General features: G+C 38.4%; 1 protein-coding gene across 1 annotated transcript; it reads left to right on the forward strand.

The window, feature by feature from the left end:
• The first annotated feature begins 1,242 nt into the window (after positions 1-1,242).
• Positions 1,243-13,265, forward strand: DDX18 (DEAD-box helicase 18). The gene is made up of 14 exons (XM_065841428.2): positions 1,243-1,516; positions 1,663-1,842; positions 3,243-3,386; positions 3,914-4,049; positions 4,508-4,608; positions 4,720-4,919; positions 5,008-5,122; positions 6,597-6,736; positions 7,583-7,744; positions 8,691-8,843; positions 9,541-9,654; positions 10,389-10,445; positions 11,812-11,989; positions 12,612-13,265. The coding sequence occupies exons 1-14, from the start codon at positions 1,258-1,260 to the stop codon at positions 12,752-12,754; spliced, it is 2,082 nt and encodes a 693-aa protein (XP_065697500.2). The 5' UTR covers positions 1,243-1,257; the 3' UTR covers positions 12,755-13,265.
• Positions 13,266-20,751: the final 7,486 nt, after the last annotated feature.

Genomic DNA, 20,751 nt, shown 5'->3' on the forward strand with positions numbered 1-20,751 from the left:
ATGGTTCAGTTTATTTTCAAACACCGCTGACGCAGATGGTAGTTGTTCATTCAACTTAATAAGCCAGTGGCCATACCTGTTATCCAGTCTGAGAAAGTCTGGACAAGATCATGTGGTTCATTCTCTGAAGTTCTGGGAAAAAAAAAAAAAAAAAAGTAATTCTCTTCCTGATGACCCCATATGATCTCTGCAAGACAATAATTACAGACAGTGACAAATTATTTTTGTTTCATCTCTAACATTAGTAGCTTAAAAAAAAAAAAAAGTTACATGCAATAAACACTTCAAAATTAATATAGTAATATGAGTAGTTCTGCAGTTTATTCTGCGTTACAGCGAGGTGTTGCAGGCTAAGCCTTACACAATCTGCAGTCATTCAGACTTTTAACACACTGGTTCCCTGTTAAAGATAGCGGGCTGCTGTGAATCCCCGTACTGCTTGTGCCACCTGCTGGTCACCAAGTATTTGAAGGGCGGTGCATTCCAGCCTGCAGGAATTCACCCTGTTTGGGCAGAGGGTGCAGAGCCAAAAAGCAGAAGGACACCAGAAGGAAAGGTCTGTCACTGGGATGGAGGAGCAGCTGGCAGCTGCAGGTGGCCAGATAGAAAGCGCTGCCTAAAAGAGTTCCAAGAAGCTGAGCCCTGGAAATGAGGAGCTCCCAGATTTGACCCACTTTTTAGCGCTGCCAGGCTGCTGAAAATCCAGAGGATTTCATGTTCTTCATGCCCACCAGGAGGAACAGTCAGCGGATCGGGTGGCTACTAGAGATGCGGGACTTCACTGAAGGCACCGCTGTGTCCTTTATCCCCAGGGTCACCGGTTCTGCAAGTCTGAAAGTGTCACCAGCTCTACCGCTGGAAGTCGGTACCAAAAGTTTCCAGCGCTCGGTGCTGCAGCTCGAGGATCCCCGCTTTGGGCACACGGGTGTCGCCAGCCCCTCCGGCTGCACACCACAGGACACACAGGGTGTCCCCAAATCCACCTCTCCCGGAGGTGCGACATTCAGGACCGCACAGGTGGATGCCCGGGGGCGTTTCTTTCCCCGGTTGGATTTAAACAGCTGTAACAGTGAGCGGAGACAACGCCACCGGGCAAACGGGCACCGGGGGCCATAGGACGCCTGTGGAGGAGATGGTGACTGCCCTCCTGAGGGTAAAAAGGGTCGTTTTCCACCCTCGCTTGGGGACACACCGGCCCGGGGCAGGACAGCCGGTTCCATCTCCGAGGTCAACCCCATCAGGGACGGGGAGCCCGAAATGTCTCCGCCGGCCCGCCGGGGGGCGCTGCGGGCCGCCCGTCAGGCCTCGCGGACGGCGGGGGTCGCGGTTCCGGTGGGACCGGATGCGCCGCAACGCCGTCCCCACGTGTGGTCGCGGGAGCGGGCAGAGACGGCGGCGATGTCGGTGTCGGTGGCCGCGAGCAACCTGCCCATGCGGCTGCTGCGCAGGAAGATCCACAAGCGCAACCTGAAGCTGCGGCAGCGCAACCTGAAGCTGCGGGAGGCCGAGGGGTCAGGTACGGCGGGGCCGGGCCGGGCCGGGCCGGGGACAGCTGGGCGTGCGGAGCCTCTCCTGGGCTGAGCGCTGGCGGAGCGGTCGCTGATTTTGGTTTCCCTTTCTCTCTCCCAAACGTGTCTCCGCGCCGTGCGGTGCCTCCGCCAGGCGAGGCGGCATTGCGGGGCTCCCCGGAGGAGGCGGCGGAGGAGGAGGCGGCCCCCGAGGTAGAAGCGGCGGCGGCCGGAGCGGTCGCGGAGGGTGCGGAGGGAGCCGAGCCCCGCGGCGGGGAGGAGAAGAAGAGGAAGAAGAAGAAGAAGAGGAAGACGGCAGCTGAGGCGGGAGATGGTACGTTATCCGAACCGCAGCCTGTCTCTCAGGGCTGAATTGTTCTTGGAGACCCCAACAAGTGCCTTCTTTCACTTTCCACCCTGTCGGAGAGGAGTCACAGAATGTCCTGAGTTGGAAGGGACCCACATGGATCATTGAGTCCAAATCGTGTCCCTGCATGTGACAACCCCACAGTTCACACCGTGTGTCTGAGGATGTTGTCCAGGCTCTTCTTGAAAACTATCAGGCTTGGGGCCGTGACACCTCCCTGGGGAGCCTGTTCCAGTGTCCAGCACCCTCTGGGTGAAGAACCTTTTCCTAATGTCCAACCTAAACCTCCCCTGGCACATTTTCCTGCCATTCCCTTAGATCCTGTCATTGGTCACCAGAAAGAAGAGTTTGACGCCTGCCCTTTTGAGGAAGCTTTGTAGCCCTCTTCTGGATGCTCTCCAGTAGTTTTATATCTTTTTTTGTACTGTGTATCCCAGAATTGCACACAGTGCTCCAGGTGTGGCCACACCAGGATTTGTCACCTGGATATGAGAAGCACCGTGTGTTGACCTGGTGTATGTTCTAAAACTCTGGAGATCCTCAGTTACTCGTTTTCTTATTCTAGCTGTAATATTTGAGCTCTAATGTGTACTAAACCTGTAGCAACCCATTTAATTCTTGCATAAGATTCTACTTCGCAACGATAAGTTTAAATGTTTTGCTTTTTTTGTGCAAATATGTATGCTGGCTTTCAAAGCAGAGCTTTGACAGACAGATGCCTTCAATGCTTGCATGTGCAGCTATTATGTCTTTTTAATAACACATTCAGCGTTTGGTGACATCTGTATATTATGAAACTAAAGTATACTGGGAAACTACCCCAAATAGTGTCCTGCAAATATTGCTTGATTTTATATACTTATATATACAAACAAATATATATACATTTGAAACATTTATCTCTTACGTGTTTGATCTTTGTGACACTTCTAATGGTTATGCAAATTAAGAGGTGTTTTCATGCAGTTCTCTGAGGATTCACATACTCGAAACAGCACACGGATTACATTTCATGTGACCTGAGTACAACCCTTGTTGGAAGCTTTATGGCTGCGTTACAGATAGGAAAGAATTTTGTAACTTGTTCCATATTTCTGTAGAAAATGTCATATAGTATACATTAAGCTTCACTGTTTTACTGTGCAAAGTGGATTGTATGCAAGGAACTTCTGAATTTTTTGCGCTCTGCCTCAAAAATTCCCATAGAAAACTTGCCTTCTTTTCTTGTGCCCGCATCCCACCCCATGAAAAACGTAAGGCATTTTAAAGTGGTTTACAGACTAAAGAAATTCACTCTGTGGAACAACTTTTCATGATGAACACGTCCTTCATATCTCTGACTTGTCTTCTGTAAAATAATGTTCTAGATACAAAACCTAAAAAAGCAAAATGCGAACAAGATGAATCTGTGGAGGTAGAAGATGAAGACAAGCAGGATTCTGGAGAGAAACAAGTGGAAGAGGAGGAGGGGGAGGAAGATGAAGTGCCCAGTTTACCACTAGGTGTAACAGGTATCTTGTGTCTCTTTTTCACACGTGTGCAAAAATCCAAGGTCTAGTGCTTTCTTCCAGAGCAAGTTGCAGTTTTGAAATTATCTGTAGAAGTCAGGGGTTTGAATACAGGTGACACTGGCAACTGTACAGCTGTTATTCAGTTACCGTTCTTTGAAATTTCCATTACATACACACTCTTGTTAGTCTTAAACTGACTAGTGAAAATCTGTTTTAAAAAATATACACACATATGTGTAACTGTAGAAGAAAAAATCCAAGAAGAGCAAGGCACAGGTGTACAACTAGTAAGCTGGGCATGAGAAGTGGTGCATTCACGTTCATTGTTAATAGCTCTGCAGTATTCCTAGAAACATGATAATCAGTATTTCCTCAGTGTCTTCACATTTTACAGTAGAAAGGAATAAGAAAAAGTCCTTTGCTTTGATTTGTTTTTTTCCATCTAGGTCAATTTTAACTGTGTAGTCTCAGAGGACAGATGGAATTGAAGACTTTTTATTTCTTTTTTATTTCCTTCTTCACTCCAGGTGCTTTTGAAGACAATTCCTTTACTTCGCTGGCTGGTCTTGTCAGTGAGAACACATTGAAAGGCATCAATGACATGGGGTTTACACACATGACTGAAATTCAGCATAAAAGTATTAAGCCACTTCTGGAAGGCAGGTAAGAGTCCTTTTAATCATTATATTGACCCCAAATATTGTCTACATTTTGGTAGCAAGCTGAATGCATGAAATGTGACTTTCTGCAGCTAAACTGCTTTTTAAAAATATGTTCTTGTATGTTTAAAATATTTTGTTTATAGACATTAATGCAAGTTAACAAAGTATGTCTGTGTTGCCTGTGAACAAATACTTAGGGTAAGCTCATGGAAACTGTTCTGTGTGTGGCTTTGAAAGCAGGGAAGTCTGTTTTCGCTAGTCTGGTGTCTCAAAGAGTCTCTAGAGCTGTGGTGACAAGTTGCAGTGGACTACATCTGCCACCGAGCTCTTAATACCAGCTCTGCTGTTTTCGCAGAAGCCCCGTTATGTTTTTACGTTGTCAACGGCATTCAAGATAAGATTGTTCTGTTCTCTGTACAATTAACTGAATACTTCTCTTTCTAACTTTGCTGCACACAGGGATATTTTAGCAGCTGCAAAAACAGGCAGTGGCAAAACGCTTGCATTTCTTATTCCTGCAGTAGAGCTCATCTACAAGTTAAAATTCATGCCTAGAAATGGTAAGGCTCTTCATTTCACATTTGAATTTTACTGTGGCCATCAATTTAGGAATGTAGCCAGGAGGAAGACTGGACGAGTTGTAACTTATTTGTGTCTGATGTATTTTTTAGGAACAGGTGTTATTATTCTTTCTCCTACTCGAGAGCTTGCTATGCAAACCTACGGAGTTCTTAAAGAACTTATGAATCATCATGTTCACACCTATGGTCTGATAATGGGGGGCAGTAACAGATCAGCAGAAGCACAGAAACTTGGAAATGGAATCAATGTCATTGTAGCAACACCAGGAAGACTTCTGGATCATATGCAGGTAGATAAAATATTGATGGCTTATCTGCATTATTAAAACATCATAAAACTGCTGTCCCTGTCTGACTCTGAATTTGTTAATCTTCTAGAACACTCCAGGTTTCATGTACAAGAACTTGCAGTGTTTGGTAATTGATGAGGCGGATCGGATCTTGGAGGTTGGATTTGAAGAAGAAATGAAACAGATCATAAAACTTCTACCAAGTAAGAAAAAAAATCTGTCTGTCCTGGAAATCACTTGATTAACATTGTCTTCTTTATGACTCGATTATTATAAGAGAAGTCATTAATTTTTATAGTTCTGTAAATGCACTTCACTGTGATTGTCTTACTCTGTTCTTTCTTTTCTTTTTTCCTGATAGCTAGCATATATTATTTTATTTAAAATCAGTTATCTGAAGGACAGAATCTTAATATGCACTTTAGGGATATAATTGTGTTCATACAAGATCCTTTTAGTATAACATCTACATTCTTCCATTCATTTTTCTCTACCTGTTTATTTCCTACAACTATTTATTACAATAATAAGGCTGAAATATAAGGAAAAAGGTCTTCTGACTTGCAGTTCAAATTTTCTTCATGTCTCGAAGAAAAGTATCTTACAGAAATCTTGTATGTGTATTTACCTTAACATTTTCTTTTCCTAATTTTTCCTTCAGTTATTCTTTGTAATGAATGCATAAAACACGTTCTCAGAGTCAACACGGTTCTCCCTTTAACTTCCAAAATAGAGGAACAAAACCACGGAAATAGTATATAAATAAATATTAAAATTCAGATCTGCATGTTTCAAATGCATATAGATAAATTTAATAAAACCTGTGAAGAATGTTAGTGAGCAGTGCTAAAAACAGGGAAGGAAGAATAGGAAAATTACAGATTAAATATATTTTTACTTTACATGAATTTAACTTGTTTTCGTCTCTTTAGAAAGGAAATAATATTTTAAAACAGACACTTCAAAGTAGCAAAAAGCATTTTAAAGGTGGTGGTACCAATTTTTTAGCAAGAACGCCTGCCACTGTTCTTGCAGTTGTGAAATGAAACACAAGTCTGTGTTTCCATGTACTCATGGAACAAGAAAATGTTACCAGGTCAGGATGTGCATTTGAATTGTGGGATGGTGGGCAGGCAGGAGATTCTGTCTAGCTGTTCTAAGACCATTGGAGTCACTGAGGCTTGGTACAGATTTACCACAACGGGAACAACAGCGTGCACAAACACGTATGGTCTAGACTGATTTTTCAAGACGAACAGTAACTATGCATTTGAGTTTTGCTAAGCTTTTTCTTGTACAACCTCTAGAATGATTTTTGTATTCATGGGAATGAAATCAATTTATAGTTAGAATTACAAGGTTGGTGTTTATCTAAATAATTGTTTGGTTACTAAATTGGAGTGCAAATGATTATTAATATTTTCCCAGAGAGAAACAATATTGTGTTTTGATAGATGCTAGGATTTTGTGGGTGGGGGCAGCTTAAGTAAACGTCTTGTACAACCCATAATACAATTACACTGGTCTTTGTTTGTTGTTAGCAGTATGTTTGAATTAGAATTTAATTGAAAAAAAGGAGAAGACTTCCTCAGGGAAGTTTGTAACTAGAGATTTCATGAACTTGCTATTTGAATTCTCCTTTAAAAAATGAGGCTGTCATTCAAATATTTTTTCCAGAGCGCAGACAGACGATGCTTTTTTCTGCAACACAAACCAGAAAGGTTGAAGATCTGGCAAAGATCTCCCTGAAGAAAGAGCCACTGTATGTTGGGGTTGATGACAACAAGGAGACAGCAACAGTAGATGGCCTTGAACAGGTAAAACACAAATGTTATTCAAAGGGTTTGATCTGTGACCATACCAATGTGTTTTAAGTGGGTTGTACAAGTGCTGTCTTAAAGCTGTTTACCATCCTAGTGGGCAAAAGCTTTTGGTTGCCTGAGGGGCTTTATTCAGTCTGCTAACTGCAGTAAATTATATGCATCCAGTTGATGTTTGCAGGACAGATGATATAAAACCTCATGGAATAGTAATACGGTTACTTGAACCTGTCTATTCCTATTTATATTATATATCTAAGCTCCTGTTGTCTTTTTAACTGTATTTTCCGTATTACTGAGTAGAGAGATAAAGACTTCAGATATGTTTCATTGTTGTTGCCCTAAATGCAGTTGCACAGCAGTTTCTGGGTTTGTGCAGTTGACATGGTGAATGTTGTAAAATTACCAGTAACTGTATTACCCTAAAGTAAATCAGTAGCAAGAATTCCATAAAAAAATCTTTGCAATCATAAAAAAAATGTTAAGAATCCTATGCAGTTATTTTCATGCCTGATGTCAATAATTCAGAGTTCTTGAAATGAATTTTAATAATATAATTTTTTACTGAATTTAAACTAGTTTGGATAATTAATTAAAAATTACTTCTTCAAATTTCAAGTTAGTACAGTAAGTTTCTTGCCAAGTTCATAATCTTCAGGAATTTCACATACCAAGGTGAGGGACAGACAGTAAATCAAATGGTTTGGCCTAGTATAGCTGGAAAAATTAACTATTTGGCTTATTTGTTTCACAGCATAACACTTCCTCTGTTTAACTGTATTGCTGAAAAAACAGAAGTTTGTTCCAGACTACTTTAGTTAACAGTACTTAAATTTTTTCCAGGGATATGTAGTGTGTCCTTCTGAAAAAAGATTCCTTTTGCTCTTCACATTCCTCAAGAAGAACCGGAAGAAGAAACTAATGGTATTTTTTTCTTCATGTATGTCAGTGAAGTACCACTATGAGTTACTCAACTACATTGATCTGCCTGTTTTGGCCATTCATGTAAGTATTTTATCCATTGATTAATTAATCTCATAGTACCTGAAGTTGTTACTGACCTCTCATTGGCCTTATTTCAGTCCAGTTTCTAATAAACCGATTTGCTGCTCACAAACTGATAATGGTCTTGGTAAGTCTGTAGAGGAAGAAGATAAAGCAAAGACTATGTAATAATGATATTTCAATATTGTTAGTCTTATTATTTTCCAAACCAGGGTTGAACACTGATATTTATGTTCTGTGTGTGGAAAGCCTTCTGTTTTCTTCCAAGGGGCTGCCTTTCATACGCACTACAACTCAATTTGTGGAGCAAAGCTGCTGTCAGGGGAGTCTAAATTCTCTAATCCCTGGAGTGATGGCTGCTTTTTCTAAGGCCAGGGTGATGGTTGGTTTTACTAAGCCAATTGTTACCATTTGGATAGGTATTCCAAATTTTTATTGAAACCACAAAATGCATAGTCCAGGAGAAAGAGTGGACTGAATGTATATGAAATAGTTATAACTGAACACAAATGTCCTTTTTTTATATTGTTATTTTGGAGACTTTTTGCTGTACTTTGATAGAACTTTTACAAGTATTTATACTTTAACCTGTAATCTATTTAACCTATTGCTAGACATGCAAATATCCTTTTTCTGAAGTTCAGGCATTTATGCAGCCCTCCTGAACAGAATGCTTAGGTAACCAAATATTAAATACTTTGGAAGATAGAGATGCTATTTCTTATAGCCATGTGCTGCTGACTGTGATAGTGTTGTTTCTTCACTGCAAAATGGTCCTGTGTGGTCTGTAGAAGTCTGTGATATGGAAAGATGCCCCAAATTATTTCATATTGTTGTCAGTGATACAATATGTGAAATGGGAAATTAGATTTAAGCTTACAAGTTGGCAGATTTTTATTTTATTTTTAGTTGATATTTCACGCTTAATGTGTGTTTTCCCTTTTAGGGCAAGCAGAAACAAACCAAACGTACTACAACATTCTTCCAGTTCTGTAATGCAGAATCTGGAATACTGTTGTGCACCGATGTCGCTGCCAGAGGACTGGATATTCCTGAAGTTGACTGGATTGTCCAGTATGACCCTCCAGATGATCCAAAAGTAAGTTGAGGAAACAGAGAAATGTCACAGCAACAAATCAAATCCTAGATAAAACATAATTACAGAGAAAAGCCGAAACTGCTGCTTGACAGGTCAGGATTCAGCCACGTTTGTATCTAGCAGCTCGTTCCTTCCATTTCCCTTCACCAGCTCATAGGAGATGCTGCACCTTACTGAGGCCTTTGGTGCCTTTTTAAGATTTGCTTTCAAAAAGATTATTTTTTTTAAATCTAACCAACTGAGCAACAAAACACTTCTCAGGAGGAATATGAGCTTATGCATCCCTGAGTCTCTTAAAGAGCTTTTCCATGGAAATTTGATTTTTATTAAAAATCAGCATTCTTATTTGAATAAATGCCCAGTGTAAACAAGCGAAACTCAGAAGTTTTCACAAATACACAGAGCAAATATACCAAAAGGAAAGTTTAATTTTCATTTACAGTAGACATAAAATTTTTTTTTTTTTTTCAGAAAAAGGTAAAATACTTTTAATCAGGGGATTCTGTCTCAGCCTAATTATGCTTTACATCTTCACCACTTGGTTTCCCTCATCCATGTAGTGCTGCTAAGAAGTCTTAAAAAATATGGGTGATGCATTACACTAATGCTAACTTGGTGGGGTTTTTTTGTGAAGCTGTTTGATTGTTATGTGTTTGAAAGACAGATTGGACTTGCTGTTTCTTATTTTTTCCAAAAGGAATATATTCATCGTGTTGGTAGAACTGCCAGAGGCATAAATGGTAGAGGACATGCTCTGCTCATTTTACGACCAGAAGAACTGGGCTTTCTTCGTTACCTAAAGCAAGCCAGGGTAAGCTCATGTCTAGTTGTTGAGGTTTTTTTTTTAACTGTGAAATAGGTTTTTAAAGGCAAAAACTGTAATCTTTAATCCAACATTGTAATTTTTTAAGCAAAAAAACCATTCTGTTTCTTAAAAAATATTCAACCGAACATCAGACTTTGAGTCTGAAGTCAGCAGCACAAAGGTAAATATTGAGTGTATTTATAGTTGCTTTGCAACTGCAACTTGTGTTATTAAAGGATAAATGTGCTATGACCTGTCTCAGGAAGGATACTGGGAGGTGGACCATCCAGAGGAAATTAAAACGCAGAGGTTGCTCATGCAGTCTTTATTTTTTCTATTCAAAGAATTAATTGCATTTTGTTCAATTCCAAAAGAAGTATGGGCTTGTTTGCACTACAGAGTTTTGCCACTTGTAACTGAAGTGGTGAAGCTTCTAAAGCAAAAGATAAAGGGGTAAGAGTGTCTTTGTTATTCTAGTTTAAAGGAAGTGAAAATACTGGCATATTGATGTAAAAGCACTTTGTGGTAAGAGTAATAATGGAAAATAGTGTGATCATTGCTTTGAATAAAAGATTGTGCCAAAAACCTAAAAATATGTACAAGTGTGCTTTTAATTCACAAAAACATCCTTGAACTTGAGAGTTGTAATTACATATTGACAGATACAGCTATGGTATTAAAAAACATCGCTGTTTACACAGTATAAATAATTTTGGTATTTTATTTCTTTCTTTTTTAAGGTACCACTAAGTGAATTTGAATTTTCGTGGTCAAAAATTTCAGACATCCAGTCTCAGGTATGAAATGACTTAATACTACAGCTGCTCTGAATATCAGTGTTATAATTTACATGGAGAATGTTAGTCTATAATGACTGCAGTTTAAAAATATGCATGCTTGTTTGGAAAAATTCCTGTAGTTGAGTATGGGGCGGTAAATCCTCCTGTTGTATTGTCCCTTGATGACAGTAAAGAGAGAAAATGTTTTGAAATTGGAGATTAATTCTAATATCCAGTAGTAAATTGTCATAATTATACAGAATGAATTTGCTTGTAAGAATTGGTTTTATTTGCATGGCATTCCAAAACCATGGTGATATAAACCCGATTTCAACTTTTGAACAGATTGTTCTTCTCTGGCATAGCAAACAAGGTTTCAGTAGCTTTTATTGCATGGTTACATATATTCAGATTAATCACAAGTAGCATGTGCTTTATGAGATTATTTAATCAAAGACTTCAGTGAGCAGAACGAGATCCCATATCAACACTTGCAGATGCTAGTAGATACTCCAGCTGGATTTTTAACTGCCTGATGTTGTTAAAGTCCAGTATCAGCTACACCTGCTTTGTGTTCCAGTGCTATAAATACAGCCATGGAGCACGAAGTTGAATAGAATGACTTAGACATTTCTGTAGATGTGAATTTCCATTGTTTGGTTCTATGAATCATTCTTTTCATAAGAGCACTGTAAAGCTTCTTTGCATTAATTTAAATTTGAAATAACAAGTACAAGCAGCAGTGACAGGCCTTGCAGAAAGAGGTTCTTAGTTAAGAATAATTAGGAGATAATGATGTCTAATGTAACTTATTTTTCGTGTGCTGAATTAATGTATGTTAAACATCAGATGAGACATTTGGATCTAAAGAGTAATGGGAAATCAGCCCAAAACTAGTAAAACATCTCAGTCAACACTACTGAATCTGCATTTTTGTCTTAGAATTAATACTGCACATTTTACAATTCATAATAGATAAGACTATACGTAGATTTACATGGAATGGTGCAGTTTAGATGTCTGACTTAAAAGTATACTGTTGCAATCTGTTAATTCTGAATACACATGGCGTCATAGTGTGGCTGCAGTTGTATATTTCTTCTGGACTAACTTGTTTGGGACAACCCAATTTAATATTTGTGTGAATTTTCATATTGCTGAGGCTTTGTGCTGTAATTCAGCTTCAGGCTTTTTTGTCCTTCTGTTTATTAAAGCGCTCTGATATATGTATGTGCACTCACCCATCATGGGGCAATTTTTCTGAAGTGAATAGTAAATGTCACTGCAACCCACACAGCAAATAATTTGTTTGAATGTAATTTATACATGTGTTATAGCTATAATTGGATATGTCTTTTGGGTTTGGCTTTTTTTCCCTCACCAGCTGGAGAAACTGATTGAGAAGAACTACTTCCTTCACAAGTCCGCCCAGGAAGCGTACAAAGCTTACATCAGAGCTTATGACTCCCATTCACTGAAGCAGATCTATGATGTCAATAACTTGGATCTTCCCAAAGTCAGCCTTTCATTTGGCTTTAAAGTTCCTCCATTTGTTGACCTCAGTATCCTTTTACTGCAGTGTTTGAAAGCTGAATTTCTGCTTTATAAATGTTAAATGCAACTTACTGAAGTGCCTATGCTGCTTCAAATTCTGATTTTTTTTTTCTATTAGTCACATAAATGAGTCATGGTTTATCAAAGAAAATGTTAAATAGCAAATATTAGAGCTGCAGAAGTGGCCAACAACAGTCCATGGTTTAGTGCATGTACATGCTGTACGTGCTTTAGTTGCTGCAGGATAGCAGATACTGGAATTCATATTTGTTCTAGAGTACTTTTCTCCTCCATGCAAAATTATTTTCATTGAAAGGTACAGGCTTAAGTTTAATAATCATGGAGTATTGAAAAAGAGGGGCAAGAGCATGAAATAAAAAACTCCATCTAGATTACTGTCAAGCCTGCTAGCGGATGGAATTTGAAGCAGTAGTACTTTAGCCAATTCAGCCAACAGGAGAAATGAAAGCATTATTTAGAACCACAAGCAGAAAGTTCTAGTTTTGCCCATGGTTATGCAACTCAACTTTTTGTATAATGCTGCTATTTTTTCTCACATTAATAACTCACACCTAAAAAGCAACATTTCAAATGATTCCTTTGTAAGTTCTTTAACCAATAAAATTCCAGATGTGCACAGCAACCACGGCAGAAGACTACAGAAAAGAGGTGGAGGTGGAGGATTTGGTTACCAGAAATCGAAGAATGTCCACAAAGCTAAAATTTTCAAACACATTAGCAAGAAATCGGACAAACGCCAGTTTTCTCGTTAATCATACATTCATTAAAATGCCTTTTAGCATTGGAATAGACTTCAGTTTGGGAAGACTCTTTGGAAGGGAGACTAAAGATAGAAATGGAGAATATGGCCTGCTAATTTTGCTATACTTGCTGTAAGGAAGGTGGTTGAATGTAATTATCTGAAGTCAATACTACAGAGTTTTTTATTAAAGAAAAAATACTTCTAGGATTTATAGAAGAGTTTGCTTTATGTTTATCCTTTTTTCTGTGCACACCTCTGAAATTTTTTTAAATAAATGCAAGGACAGATTATAGTGTGAGATTAAAAAATATTTTGCTCACATAAATCATTGCAAGCATTTTAAGTGCTGCAGAACTCTGCTTTGTCCATCAAACATGCTGAAGAATATAGGAAGATTCCTTTAGAACAGAACATACTTATGAGTAATTAACGCTGTATGAACTTGTGATTGATTTCAGTCATGGTATCTGTATAACAAGTACAGTGTCCAACATTAAACAAAAAAAATCTCTTATACCATATCTGGGACATGCTTAATACTGTCACTTTTAATGTGATAAAATGGTAACATTCTAGTGAAATGCTTGGTTTTCCTTCATGTTCTCTTTAAACCTGAATTTATCAGTCTCGTAATGGCTAGTGTACTCTCTTATGAATATGCAAAGAAAATTAAGAAAAGCAGATGCATAAATTGGAAGCACTCAGCCCAGATAATGTTTGTTCAAATGCTCCATCACTTCAGTGAGAATTTTTGCAGTTGTATCTTGTAAGTTAGGAAATTGAATTGCTTTGTAGTCTTAATTTATCAGATCAGTGATGGGCAAAATCAAAGGTACTACCACAGGATTGAGCCAAGCTGATGGGCACAGCCAGTGACCACCTGTCTGACCATGTGCTGCGCAGCCAGACCTGGTTGGGCTTAGAAGCGAATCAGAATTCCTGCTGCTTCTCTGTGCAGGTAAAAATCTACTTCACGGAGAACTGTTTTGATCTGTCACTTCTCTTTGTTCTGGGAACAGAAGGCTGACTGCTTTCCTAGCAGCTAGAGAACCTCCACCTCATTTTTTAATTTGGGAGAGCTGTTGCACTACCAATTTCTGAAGTCTGATAGGAGGACAACAGAAAAACAGGTTTGGCAGGAGTCTTCACAACTCCCTGGGAATTTTGGTTTGCATTTTCTTACATAGCCTAATACAAATAAATCTTTGACATAATCTCATCCAAGAGATGAAAAAACCAAATGATATTGTTCTAGAGTAGTAGTATCCTGCCCCTCTGCCCCTCCTCCTCCCCCTCCCCCAAAGAAAAGCAAGTGCTAACACTGTTACTTAAACATTATTAATGTATAGTGGCTGCAACAGTCTGAAGTAACTACATAGTCTGCTATTTCACACTGTAATTTCCTGGTTAAGCAGAAGAGAAATTCCCAAGCTGACACTGAGTATTGAAAGAGAAGAACTTTGGCATCCTGCCTTGTGCAGATGTAGTTACCTTTCTCTTTGTTTATGGAATCATAAATGAAAAATAGCTTGTGATGAAATATCTGTGTGTATCGGGCAGTATCTATTCTACTATGGTATTGCAAGAAGTTTAAAAGATTGTCAAACGGATTGGAAATCTAACGTTTCCTTTGCAGTTTACGCTGTTATCAATCTTGTGAGCAGTTAATAGACCTCAGCCATCAGATTCTCAAGGCTTGTCTCATAACAGTGACTGATCGGTTGGGAACTAATACCACGTGCCTTGAGAAACTGCCGTCTTTCTCTGAGAACCTTGACAAAGAAATTGGACTCTCTAAACCACTTAAGGGGGTGATCAGAACTGTCCTGCTTGAACTGAAAGATTTTTTTGACAGTTGTTGGAACAGGCCCATAAAGGAGAATTCCATTGCTGAGCTACTGCTCATAATCATGAAAAATCTTGTCATGATGTGAGTTTCCAGCACTGTGATGCTGCCGAGTTATGGACAAGCACAAGACTAGTCAGAAAGTGTCACCATCATATTTTTCAAGGTGAGTATCACATTTATTGATGCTGTAGAGCAAGAATAATTGAGAACCAGATAATACCTACTTAGGTCTGTTGTAAATAAGTATATTTATATTTTGGCAGTAATTAGCCTTTTTGTTTCATGTATGAGTTGATAATTTAAGTAAGCTACCAAAGCTTTAGATATTGTAATTATTTGCTTTCACAGTACGCTAAGCTCGGGGAAGCAGGCTCTCACAGGAAGGGTGAAAAGGTCTACATGATTAAAAGAAACAAAACATTTGAATAGAGGTCTCCAGTTTCTTCCCGCTGTGAAGGAAGGCACAGTTTTGACAGGATACAGCAAAGGTCTGTGACTTCTGGTTTTAGTTGTACCACTGCCCTCTTTAGGACATAGTTGTCCAGTTACTTCAACCCCCCAAAACTTAAAAGGGATTTTACAGAGATCTAGAAACCTCACAAGTAGAAAAGAGCCAGTTATTAGCCCTTAAAAGGTGTGGGTTTTTGTTTTTTGTTTTTTCATTTTGTTTTGTTTTTTTTAAAAAAAAAAAAAACCTAAAATAACAATTCTCAAGCCTAGAATCAACTGGCTAGACATATAGAATAAAATCTGCCTCTGCTCTTGACTTTTGCCCTACCAGCTTCATTTCCTCAGGGTTTTACCTGCTTCGCTTAGCAGGAGAATTCATGCAACTGTTTCTGATGCTTTTGTTGGCTCCAGATTTATAGGAGGTGTTGAGCCGTGGCAATAAGAATCCAGCACTTTGCTTCTCAAAAATTCTCTGGCTTGCATCAAAATCATAAATACTATAATGTTGCTTGTGTCAAATCTCTTTATTGCACAGACACATAAGGAAGATATTACCTTTTTTTTCTCCTTGTAGCCACCACAACAAACATTTGATATGGAGTTGTGAGGAGAGGTAGAGGAAGGATACCATTAAGAGAATGGAAGACAAATGGAAAATCAGGGTGCTGTCTAGACACACGCTCTTTTTGTTATATTGGTGTCATCCAGTTTCAGAAACTGCATTCACCTTTCCAGAAAAATCTTGAGCATCTTCTATAGAATAGAATAGAATAAGAATAAGAATAAGAATTAGAATAGAATAGAATAGAATAAGAATAGAATAGAATAATTAGAATAAGAATTAGAATAGAATAGAATAAGAATTAGAATAAGAATAGAATAGAATAGAATAGAATCAGAATTAGAATAAGAATAGAATAGAATCAGAATTAGAATAAGAATAGAATAGAATCAGAATTAGAATAAGAATAGAATAGAATCAGAATTAGAATAAGAATAGAATAGAACAGAATTAGAATAAGAATAGAATAGAACAGAATTAGAATAAGAATAGAATAGAACAGAATTAGAATAAGAATAGAATAGAACAGAATTAGAATAAGAATAGAATAGAACAGAATTAGAATAAGAACAAGAACAGAATAAGAACAAGAACAGAATAAGAACAAGAACAGAATAATTTTCAGTTGAGAGGGACCTACATTGATCATCTACTCAAGGTGTGGCCACACCAATGCTATTTCAAGTGCGATCTAATCAATAATGTATACAGGTTTTAATTAATCTTAAACTCATTTGAATAATTCTTTCTTTGAGTACGGCCATGAAACTTGTCTGTTCAAAAGAATTACACAGATAAATAAACCACACACATATATTCTAGACTTGTACTCATCAAGACCTTGCTTTACATTCACTGTACATTATAATGGTAGTGGAGTTAATTAGTAGTAATAGGTGGCCCCTATGGGGAATGTTTTGTGAACACTTTGTCCAAGGGAAGAAGGCTGTTTCTAAGAAACTTGAGACAAATGTGAAGAGTTGCTGCACCAGTTTGTAGTAAGTTAGACTGAGAATCAAAGGCATTTGTGAGCCACAACTTTCTCAGACACCAGTTAAAATAGAATTCAATAGATGTGGACTCCTGAGTAAGTTTGAATCTAACACTTTGAAATATTAAAATCCACAAGTAGAAAGCACATGTCTTGTACCTAGTCAATAATTAAACCAGTCTGTCTCCCCATGATTATAGGTGGTAGCAGAAACCAGTAGTCAAGGTCCAACAAACAAGATTTACTCAATTATAGATTACGGTCTATTAGTTGTTGGTTTGTTGTTTAGGGAGGGGGTTGGTTTGGCTGGGTTTTGTATTTTGTGGGTGCTCTAACAGGAGGAAAACCTAATGTTAGCAAATCTGCTACTAAATCTCCTTTGTATTAAAGTGTTTGCCTTAGCCGTATTAGGGTTTATTATCTGTTAACATGTACACACACACCCCAGTGGTAAACCTAATTCATGCAGGTACACAGATCTTTGTTGACTACCTCTTGTGTTAGAAAACCTTGTGATTAGTGGCTCCACATCCTCATAGGTTACATAAAACTGATATTTGAATGGAGATCATTCTGTCAAAGATTTGTTCATTATTAATAAAATCAGTACTATCTAGCATTTATGTGACATTTAGATTCACCATCACATTTTCAATCATAAAAATAGGGAACCAGCTGTCAAAGGGCTTCTGAGGGTTTGTCTTCTCTTGAGCTGAAAATCTTTCTATTTATTTATCAAATTAATTGCAGGATTTATAAAAATGAGTTTGCTGAAAAATGCTTTATAAAAGGGGCTGGTTTCTCATTAAAGAGCTAGCAGAGAACAGAGGACAGAATAAAACTGCATCTTCTAGAATCTCTCATAGGACTTATATCAGAAACAGAAAATGGAAAATGAGTCAAAACAGTCACATTCAGCCCCTTTATAATGGTCTAAAAATAATCTGCTTCTATCTCTAACAGATAAAAGCAAACTCCTGAAAAATGTAAACTTTATTTAAATTTTATATATTTGCTATAAAAATACCACAACACTTCACATAATGAGTTGAAATTTGGTTATCTGGATGAATCATCATCCTCCAAAGTTGTTCCTAAGCAGCATTCTGCCCTTGAAAGTGCTTGAAAACTGAGAGCTGTAATGACATGGGCCTGGGAAGCTGCTGGCTGGTGAAGATGACCACTTCTTTACCATAACTGTACAGAGAAAAGCTTGGACAGGAATTATGAGGATGTGTGGAGGATTAAGCTAAATTAAGATCTTTCAGACTGGCAGAAAGAACAACAACAACAAAAAAAAGATTATGAGACTGAGGAGATTAATTTTGATGTTGGCCGCCAGAAGAGTGAGTGTTGCAGGCGGTGTTTGGTAAGGTGATAAGGACTAGGAAATATGTTTTGCAATTCTTCATCTCTGTCAGAAACCCTTTTCTCAGCAACTCTTAAGGTAACCAGGGAAAAGTGAGAAAAGTTGCAAAGGAAGATGTGAAGTATTTCTACTCTTCGACTTATAAATAGATTACTATTCCTTTTGTGTTTTGTATCCCTCGGGCTGCTCAGCCCACAAAGCTCCAAACATCCAGATGGAACAGTTAAGTTATTTTGTATTTACCAGTAATTCCATCATTTATCTTCAAGTCCTTAGCCACATATTTATTTGCTTATTTTAAGAGCAATGAAACAGCTGGTGATATCTTCTGAGGGTACACACTGCTGTACTTTGTTGAGATAAGACACTATGAAGATGCAGATTGTAGTTTAAGTCATTGAAGAGTATCAGTGAATCAAACAGGATTTTCATTGTTTTCATTTCGCTTTGACAGGACAACAACTTGTAACACTGTAACTAAATAAAAGTAAACTAGGTCCTTTAGAAAGTGTATTTTTGTCTTGTCTGTTTCTTTGGGTTGTCTTTATTTGTTTGGTTGGGGTTTTGTTTGTTTTGGTTTTGGTTGTTTGTTTTTACTCATTTCATGCAGTATTTACTTGCTTTTCTGTTATTTAGAATACATTAATACCTGCAAGTCTCCTCATTTTTTAAAATTCCCTCTTCTCTTTTCCAAAGCATGTCCTGGTTTTCAAGACACTGTAACATGTTGCCATAGCAATCTTTGAGGAGTACTAAGCCTTTGCATTCACAGGACAAGCAGCAGTGGGGTAATTATGAAGAAAGAATAAATCCCTTTGAGACTTTATTCAAGCCTCTGTATCACAGGACTAGGTTATTTCAGCCCAGTGGGAGGAAGAAGTGGGAGATTTTGATGCATTTGATGTGTGAATGGGAATGTGACTATCTGGATGTGGCACATAACATACACATAATAAGCAGGAGTAGAAGGATGGACACATGGCTTCTAGGAAAGTAAGATTTTGAGATCATGGGCAGCTTTAATGGTGGCCCACACAGAGTTTGCAACTCACACGTGAAGTACCCTTACATCAGAAAAAGCCTCATTTCCTGCAGCAGCAAACTGGTCCATTTGGGCCCCTAAACATGAAACTTCTGCAGAGTTCTGTATTTTTTGTTTGCAAGTCTTTCTTTCATAGCTGAGTTATTCAAATTGTGACAAGATTCTTGTATTCCTTTATTAAGTTCACAGAATCGGATTGACAAATGTTGAAACATTTAGAAGTTAAAGGGCTTGTTTAAACTGCGTTTGGGTGCCTTTTAAAGGAATGAAGTGTTGTTCAGTAATTCTTTTGCTGCCATTTTAAAAGTGGCATTAACTAACGAAAAGAGACACAAATTAGAAAGGAGCAATATAAAGACAAAGCATGCAAAGCTGCTTGTGAAGCAGTCACACGCTCTCTGCCATCTCCAACAAATTTTTACTGGCGTTCTATTGTTTCAGATGCTGCTTTAGGCTTAACTTGCATCAGTATTGCAAAAAGGCTTTTCTTGACAAGCGCTATCAGATTCTGCCTATTGGAAGCGCAGGTGGCAAAATACAAGACATTTAGCACTCAGAAGTCCTTCTCTTCTAATAATAAAAGCTGATAAGTAATGCAGATAATTTACTCTTTGCTGCTGGCTTACACTAGAGCGCTTGTTAGGAAAGGAAAACTAAAATAATGTCTGCATTAAGAGCCTGGGAAATAATTTGTTGCTTTATTGTTCGTGTGGTGAGTGAAGCAGCATCCAAAAGTTAACCAAACAAAGTAGCCTGATTATTCTGTCTCTGTCTTCTGTAATATTTCATCGTTGCGCCAGCTTTTGAAGTTGGGCCCTCTGAGTAAGGTCAGTTGGACCCTGCCTGCTCTGGGTAACGTAGTGGTGCTGTGAGAGGTTTGTGTTTTGTCAGATGATGTTGTTTATTCAGTGAATGTGAATGCAAGTGAAGAACACTGATTTGAGCAGCATGCATTTAGACGGGACTATTCTGACCCCAAAAATATTCCTCCTCTACCTCAAAAATTAACAACCAACCTCCTGTCCCCAAACTCCGCTTTGTCACAGCCTGTGATTGTAGATGTGCTATTTGCGAGGAAACAAATGTCACTGACCTTTGATCTTATGTTCATCATCAGCATTTTGATCAACTTCAAACACCTTTGGAGAGCTCCTGACAGCACCATGTGACCTGGTAAGGGAAAAGAGTCTGTGTTCTGTCCAGTAACTCCAATTGAAATTGTTCTGGTGATGGTCTAATTGGGTGGAAATGCTTATTATTGGTTGTAAAAGGATCCCAGGAATAAAATCGGGCTGGGATAAAGGGTACTTCCCAAAGACCTTAGATACAATCCCCTAAGCACACCTTAAAAAGAATACCCAGGTTGCTATATGATCCTGTCACAGTACTTTTCACCATTTTCTAGTCAGGAGGTGACAAGGCTCATCGCCATGTCTCCTTCTATCACCCTGTTAACATCCACTACAGGCTTTAAAAGACGTTGTGTAAAAGGTTTAAAATTATCTTTGAAACACCCCGATTTTGAAGATAGTGATTGCAAGGTGCAGGGAGGCAGCCGTGTTTTCAGAGGCCTTAGTAAAGAAACCATGAAACTGCCCCGAAACTGACGTAAAGGTGAAGATGTACCCGGCCACTTGAAAATTTCAGAGAACTTCAGAGATGCTTTCTTTTTTTTTTAAACTGGAAAATAAAAAATCAATTTAAATGCTATAGACTGGAAACAGCTCGCGTTCAGCCCTAGCAC

Source organism: Patagioenas fasciata, chromosome 7 (assembly GCF_037038585.1).
Source record: "Patagioenas fasciata isolate bPatFas1 chromosome 7, bPatFas1.hap1, whole genome shotgun sequence".
NCBI classification, from domain to species: Eukaryota; Metazoa; Chordata; class Aves; order Columbiformes; family Columbidae; genus Patagioenas; species Patagioenas fasciata.